This window comes from Chaetura pelagica, unplaced genomic scaffold (assembly GCF_000747805.2).
Source record: "Chaetura pelagica isolate M959 unplaced genomic scaffold, ChaPel_1.0 scaffold37, whole genome shotgun sequence".
NCBI lineage: Eukaryota > Metazoa > Chordata > Aves > Apodiformes > Apodidae > Chaetura > Chaetura pelagica.
Genome location: NW_009954567.1, coordinates 6,066,029 through 6,073,878, shown reverse-complemented (window position 1 = coordinate 6,073,878; position 7,850 = coordinate 6,066,029). Strand labels below are relative to the sequence as shown.

General features: G+C 41.6%; 1 protein-coding gene across 1 annotated transcript in view; it reads right to left on the bottom strand.

The window, feature by feature from the left end:
• Positions 1-4,463: 4,463 nt before the first annotated feature.
• Positions 4,464-7,850, bottom strand: part of SERINC5 (serine incorporator 5) — a 24,258-nt gene continuing 20,871 nt past the window's right edge. Inside the window, exons 9-11 of the mRNA XM_010005383.1 lie at positions 5,714-5,753; positions 4,923-5,070; positions 4,464-4,637 (exon numbers count right to left, since the gene is read on the bottom strand). Of these exons, the coding sequence (XP_010003685.1) occupies positions 4,490-4,637; positions 4,923-5,070; positions 5,714-5,753 (336 nt within the window). The 3' untranslated portion in view covers positions 4,464-4,489. The remainder of the gene's footprint in view (positions 4,638-4,922; positions 5,071-5,713; positions 5,754-7,850) is intronic.

The window sequence follows — 7,850 nt, the reverse complement described above, 5'->3', positions numbered from 1 at the left end:
AACTGTTTGGAATCTATGAACTGGGCATTTGAAACCTCGACCCTCGCCAAGGATTTTGTTAAGCAGTTGTATGTGGAAGTCTACAGTACAGATTTTACAGTGAACACCGAGGCTGTAACATTTGCCTGGCCAGCAGGAACCTGAGCCTCACTGAGAAACTAGAGGCTTTGCACACCCAGGTGCCACCAGTTACTGATTTCTGAGAAAGGCCTGGAGATGCATAGCTGTCTTGGGGCCACAGTATGGACACACAGGTTCTCAAAGGTATTTTCAGGGTCTTTTCCCACAGTGTTGACTCAGAATCACATAAAGCAGTATAGTCAGGCACTGTTCCATTCCCACCTTACAGACATCTACAGATCTGGATGCTCAATAGTTAGTAGAAGGGAAGGATGAAGGATCAGCTCAATGAGGCAAGTGCTATGAAAGAAAAATGGACTCATGCCTCAGTGTGGACTTTCCTCTTACAACCCTGCTTCTTCTGTGCAAAACCCATTTCCTTAAATACTAACTATATTTAAAAAAAATAGCACAAGGAGGTGCAGGAAGCCTGTACGTATGCAGACACATCCTCCATAAAGAGTTTTCATAAACAAATAAGAGCATCCACAAGCCAAGATATGTAGGAAGATTATCTGTATTTGTGACTGGGATGCCTGCCATCAGAAACAGAGAACAGTTACCATTCCCCGGCTTATAATTTGACATAGTGCATGCCTTCTTTTGCAGACCTCCTTGCCCATTTTGTTCTGTTATAAAAAACACTGCTAATTTAAACATTTTTTTAAAATGCTTGGCTTGTGATAGCACAAAACATATGGCACTAGAAGGCATCTCCTGTGTGCCTCTATACTTTAGGGAACAGCATTCACTATGGGAGGGGAAAGAGCCTGGAGTATCTCAGCTGCAGCTCACAGTTCACAGCTCCAGCACTGGATCAAGACTGTCACAATAGCTGCTTCATGTTAGATGGGACAACTGTTAGTAATCATTGCACAGCCCGTAAGATCTTATCTTAGAGATGGGACAGATAGAGGCTTCTAGACTGCAAATACATTAACAAAGGCCTTTTTCTGCTGGACTCCAAATGTAGGCAGAGTATTGATGGGCTCCCGTGCTAGCAAAGCTCTCAGTGAGATCAGAACATCACAGCAGAAGCAAAAGGGGTGAAAAACATCTGTCTCCCTCTTCAAAGCTATTTGTTCCCTTTCTAACTCAATGTCAAAGCTAACCTTCAGCTTCTTTTCTTTTCCCCTAGGTGCAAACAAAGAGAACAGCAAGAGAGTCACCTCTGGACAGCCTCCTCCTTCCCCCAAATCTCATTATGAGGTTCCTAATCACTGTGGTAGGTGGTGTTAAGTAGACTGGTGTTAAGTGGACTGTAAACCTGTAGATTTCATAGAATCAAATATTCACCTAGCACGTTGCCAAAACCACCACTAAGCCATGCCCCAGGTAGCCTGTTCCAATGCCTGACAACCCTTTCAAGTAGAGAAATTTTTCCTACTATCCAATCAAAACCTCCCCTAAGCACAACTTGTGGCCATTTTCTCTTGTGTCAAAGCTTGCTACCTGGTAAAAGAGACTGACCCACGCCCTGCTACGACCTCCTTTCAGGTAGTTGTAGTGAGCAATAAGGTCTCTCCTCAGCCTCCTTTTCTCCAGACTAAACACCTCCAGTTGCCTCAGCTACTCCTTTGTAAGACCTGTGTTTCAGCAGCTTTGTTGCCCTGCTTTGGACACACTCCAGCACCTCAATGATCTTCCCGTAGTGAGGAGCCCAGAACGGAACACAGTACTTGAGGTGCAGCCTCTCTAGTGCGGAGTACTGAGGGATGTTCACTTCCCCAGTCCTGCTGGCCGCACTATTTCTGACACAAGCCAGGATGCTGTTGGCCTTCTTGGCTACCTGGGCACACTGCTGGCTCATGTTCAGCCACTGTCAACCAGCACCATCCCCCCCGCCAGGGCCTTCTGCCAAGTAGTTTTCCAGCTGCTCCTCCCCAAGCCTATAGTGTTGCCTGGGGCTGTTGTGACCCAAGTCCAGAGCCCAACACTTGGCCTTTATGAGCCTTGTACAATTGGCCTTGGGCCAATTCAGGTCCCTCTGTAGAGCCTTCCTACCCTCAAAGCAGATCAACACTTCCACCCAGCTTGGTCTCATCTGCAAACTCATAGAGGGTGCACTTGATCACCTTATCCAGATCACTGATGAAGATACTAAACAGAACTGGCCACCAACTGGATTTAACTCCATTCACCACAACTCTTTGGGCCTGGACATCAGGCCAGTTTTTTTACCAAGCAAGGAGTGTACCTACCCAAGCCATGAGCAACCAGTTTCTCCAGGAGAATCCTGTGGGAAATGCTGTTTTTTACCAAAGCCTAGGTAGACAACATCCACAGCTTTTACTTATCCACAGCTTTTACTTCATCTGCTAAGAAAGTCATATTGTCATAGAAGGAGATCAGGTTGGTCAAGCAGGACCTGCCTTTCATAAACCCATGCTGGATGGGCCTGATCACCTGTTTGTCCTGCACTTGCCTCATGTTGGCATTCCAGATGATCTGCTCCAAGGCTGCTTCCTGGCAGCAAAGTCAGACTGACAGATTTTGTTTGAGGTAGGAGTGCACAGGCTTGGGAAGGTCGCACCCCTAGCAAGCACAAAGCAGGAAGGAAGCCCTAGGATACCATAGCAACAAGGCAGATAAAAATGGTATTGAAAACAAGAGCAGAACTGAGATCTGCTACATCAGGATTAATCACCAGGTGTGCATTAGCCATCAGTTATTGCAACAGAACAAATAAGGCATGCAAATATTTTGGCCATCTCATTGGCTTATATGTTGTGCTTTTCTTTGTTTTGCAGAAAGCATTGGGTGAAGATTTAAGGCTCAATCATATTTCAAAAACAGAACTGCTAAATCTGTTGGTATTGTTTACATCTTGCATACTTCACATTGTATATATTTGTATGTATATATATATATATGGAGAGAGAGAGAAGACAAAACCTCTGGGACTAGCATAAGTCATAAATTTATCCCACCAGAATGTAGATAACTATGGTGGGTTTAACCTAATTCAGTATTTAAAGCATCCAAGCAGTTGTTCTACCACCAAATTATCTGCCTAAAGCAAATAAAAGAGACATGGCAGGATTTAATATTGTCAAGTCAGTCTTCTGTACTAGGGCAGCTACTGTTTGTGACAACACATTTGTGTCTTCTGGTTTTGTTTTTCTGGCTACTTATCCCACTGTTTGGAATAGGAGTTCTCCAGAAGTTTAGTTTCCATTAATGGACTGGTTGGTCAAGTCCCATCCCAACAGCACAACAGTACAACAGTACAAGTGTAACAACAACAGAGGAGTATAAAAATACAGCAGTTAGAAAGAATACTTTCCAACCAACGCATGGGCAGAAAAGGAAGATGACACACTACCGTCCTTTTCTGACCATCCATGTATTCAAAAAACTATAAAATTAGTAACAGAAACAGAACTGAAGATTCTGGGAGATCTTTAGACACAACTTGTAACAGCAGAGTAGAAAAGTTAATGAGCACTCCACTTCTAAATTTACAAGAAACTGGCAGTGCTTCTTAATTAGCAAGTTCTCAACAACAAACATTCTGAATAAAGAATGTACCGTATTTTAAACCCCTGTGCAGTACACACAACTTGCAGTTTAAGTGAGTTGGCAAAACAAAGTTGGCCAAAATTCAGAGTTTAAGGATTTGTGTGTAGAACTCTCCCTTTGTTAATAGCTGGACCAGATTTGAAATTGTGTAAAATATTCAGGTGCCTTTTATAGTTATAATAGAATAAATACTCTTTTATCATTGGTACATTCCTTTCTCAATCTAGGTATACAATAACTTAATATATTTAATATTTAGATAAACAATTTTTAGTAGATGCTTTGGCAGTCAAATTCTTAGATATTCTATTTCTACAGATGTATTTAGTTATCTTTTTGGAAAAAAAAAATATCTCAATACTACTTACAAGAATTGTACGCTGTACAAAACAGCAGTTCAAATCATCACTGCAAACCAGAAAAGATATAGTTGATATAAGAGTATAAAAAGGAATGCATATTTGCTAGAAGATTTCCAAGATTCACAGGAAGAAGATACATCTGCACCAGGAGTTTTTTCTTTTCTTGCCAATGAAGCCAGAGAAAGACTGTCGGTTATTTGAAAACATTTCACTTATTGCAGTTTAGGCAACAACTGTGTTACCTACACTTCACATCAGTGTCACAAAGTTTTAGAACTGATTTGTTCTCTTGGGCAATACTTGTTTGTGATAATTAAAAAAGGTAAAAAAGTTTTCAATAATTTTTTTTAGCCTGACTAAAAAGTTAGTGACTGGCACATTACAGTAAGAGGGCAACAGGCGATTCCTCACTACAAAATGACTCTTGTATTTTTTCTATAATGGGGGGAAAAAACCCACAAAACACAGAAGGACCTTCAGAGCATTCACACTGAGAACTCTCTGGTTGGGCAGCAGAGTGGAGCAGTAAGAGTCCACAAGTACAGGCAGACACAAACCCAACAGGAGACCATCTTAATCCAGAAGATGGACCAGGTTCCGGTGAAGAATTTTTCAATCTCAGCACTTTCATAACTGTTGAGGAAAAAAAAAAATAAAAATCATTAACTCACTATTCATGTATCAGACTGCACTATCCTCTGTTTTGCTAGGTGCGTCACAGACTACAATTAGGTTAACCTAGACACGAAGCAGGGGAGAGGAGCCCTTTATGGAGCGAGACCTTGCTGAAGAATTGCCCAGGAAAAACTTGCTGTACCTCCTTGAGCTTCCTGCTTAAGGAGAGGCAACACACTAATGGCAGAAGTTCCCTAAATGCAAAGAGACATTAATGGCTCAGCTTTAAAGAAATACACTTACTGGAACCAATGAGTTACTGTCATCATCACATAGAGCGACGCCAAGAAGAAAACGAAGTGGAAGAAGGCGTAACTGTAAACGGTGCCTCTCTTCTCATCGTAAATCACTGTCTGGCCTCCCCTCTTTTCAACATGCTCTTCAGCATCAGCTGTAAGAGACAGGAAACAAGAAAGTTTTTGCAAATTTATTGTGAACTGAAAACAGCATCTGGCTTCAGAAAGAACACAGCAAAACATGTATGTCGTGATTTAGGAAAGTGTTGATTCAGAGTAAGACTTGCACACTTTGCCCTCAGGGCATGGGCCTAAACCTCCAGTAAAAGAAATCAGACTGCCATTGGAATCCTGCCTTGTATCAGCTTCCTGGCCTACAGGCCCAGTTTTGAGCATTTGGGCCGTTTAAATTGCTGACACTATAGGATATTCCCCTGGCAAATCCAAGCTGACAACCCTGGTTGTACCAGGTCTGCAAAAAGGACACTCACTTCCTAACTCACTTCTGAACTACAGTCCCTGCAGACCTGCCCAGCCAAGATTCCATCAGTTAGTCACACCCACAAGCATACAAAGAGTCTAGTCCTTGTTGCAATAATGAAATGTCCTTTAAGGAATTATTAACTAGCCCGTTGCTTTAAAATGGTATTGTTATAACTCTTGCTGCTTTCCCTGGCCTAACTTCGGTTAGGCTTCAGTTTTATATGCTAAGGAACAAAAATACAAGCAGTTCTCTATCTGCAACTGTGTCCTTATTCTTCTGGCTTTATCACAATGGTATGCTGAATATGTAATTACCTTCTCCATCAGGCACGCAGCAAAAGCAGCAACGAGCTACCTGTGGAACAAAGAGGAAGGGTAAGAGTCTGCACTACAGCAAAGAAGAACAGTTGGCAAGGGGAAGGTCTGTTACATCTATGTTACAGACACTAGTTTAGAAAAGTCTGGTTTATATTTCCGACCAGCACAAAACTCAAAATAGGATTTGTCAAGTAGTACATAACAGCGGTTTCTAAGCTTTGGAAAAATCTGCTCAGTAAAATTTTAAGCAAATTAGCCATTTTTTTTAAGAATTGCTCTGTCAACTTTTACAACTCAAGGGAAGAAAAAGGGTGCAAATAATCATGACAAAATGGTGGAAAAGCTACAGTAAAGTAGCTGCACGTTAGTATTTCAGAGGGGACTTCCCTGTTTAGACTTGCATCTCCGTGCTTTTTAAATACAAATTTTCTCTGCTGAAAATTTAAGGAACTTTTAAAACCCTGCTGCATGGGTTTGAAATTACAACTACAAAAGCTAAGTGAGAAATATACTTATGTTTGCAACATTTTGCTGAAAGAGCCAGGATGAGTATAAGCAGAATGAGTAACAGCAGAAAACTGTTTTGACTGCTTTATTTAAATGAAGATTTTTTTTATTTTTTTTAACTGATGGCAAAAGGAAAACTGAAAGTGACACTTCTTGCGTTGAGTGGTGGTATAAATGGGAAAAGTGTGCTGACCATCCAATAACTATATAAGTAAGCGCATTTTCTCCCCTAGAACACAATAATACAAGTGAGCACTTTCCTCAGTGCATCACCAACATGACTTGTTTTTATAAAATCGTATCGGTTTGTGGTCTGACGAAGACCATCAACCGTGACAGAAAAATTCCCTTCCCTAACTATTACAATAATCAGTTTTCATACTATGAAAATGTATTAGGTTTGTTAACATATACTAGGTCACAGTATACACTACAATGTAATGAGGTAGTGGAGTTTTACTGGAGGATTTGTATTGTTCATGGTAAAGCAAAATGAACTACAGGACAGCCTGGCCCTGGAAATAAACTTTACTTCTTGGAAGCTTAGAGCTGTCCATGAAGGATAAATGATACACCTGGACAACCAAGATAATGCCAGCACCCTAGCCCCTCTGAAATATCTTTGAAATCCTCCCAGCATCACAGAAAAATAACACAAGACTGACTCCAGAGATGTCTGGATCAACAGACAAGCAGAAAGAATGCTGCAAAAAATACAGTTGCTTTGCCAAGTTTTACTATGACTAGTAATCAGTGGTGTAGGTGATACTGATCAGTCAAATCATGACATACCTTAATGCTTGAAGGATATAAGGACCCTGTGTAAAAACACATTTGGGGTGCCCCAGTTTGGCTGGGACACCTCATGCACATTAATAAATATTTACCCTTTTAACTCTATACTTTGCACTAGGCTCCCTCCTTTGTCAGCATGGGCCAGTTGCAATTTTAACACCCCTGGAAATCAGACAGTAAGCGTTTCAGGTAAAGTCACAGAATCACCAAATACCAGGTTGGAAGGGATCTCAAGGATCATCTAGTCCAACCTTTTTTGGCAAAAGCATGGTCTAGACAAGACGGCTCAGCACCCTGTCCAGCTGAATCTTAAAAGTATCCAATGTTTGGGAATCTACCACTGCACTGGGGAGATTATTCCAATGGCTGATTGTTCTGTGAAAATTTTTCCTCCCTGTGTCTAATCAGAATTTCCCAGGAGTAACTTGCACCCATTATCCCTCATCTTTTCTATGTGACACGTAGTAAAAAGAGAGCCTCCATATTCTTTGTAGCCACCCTTTAAATACTGGAACACAGGTGATGAGGTCTCCCATAAGTCTTCTTTTCTCCAGGCTGAACAAACCAAATTCTCTCGGCCATTCCTCATATGGCAGGCTTCCCAGTCCTTTGATCATCTTTGTGTCCCTTCTCTGGATTCCCTCCAGCCTGTCCACATACTTTTTGTATAGTGGGGACCAGAACTGAACACAGTGTTCCAGGTATGGTCTGAGAAAGGCTGAGTACAAAACCATGATGACTTCTTCACCCCTGCTGGTGATGCTCTGGTTGATGCAGCCTGACACCCTGTTGGCTTTTTTTGTCACTGCCACACACTCTTCACTCACACTGA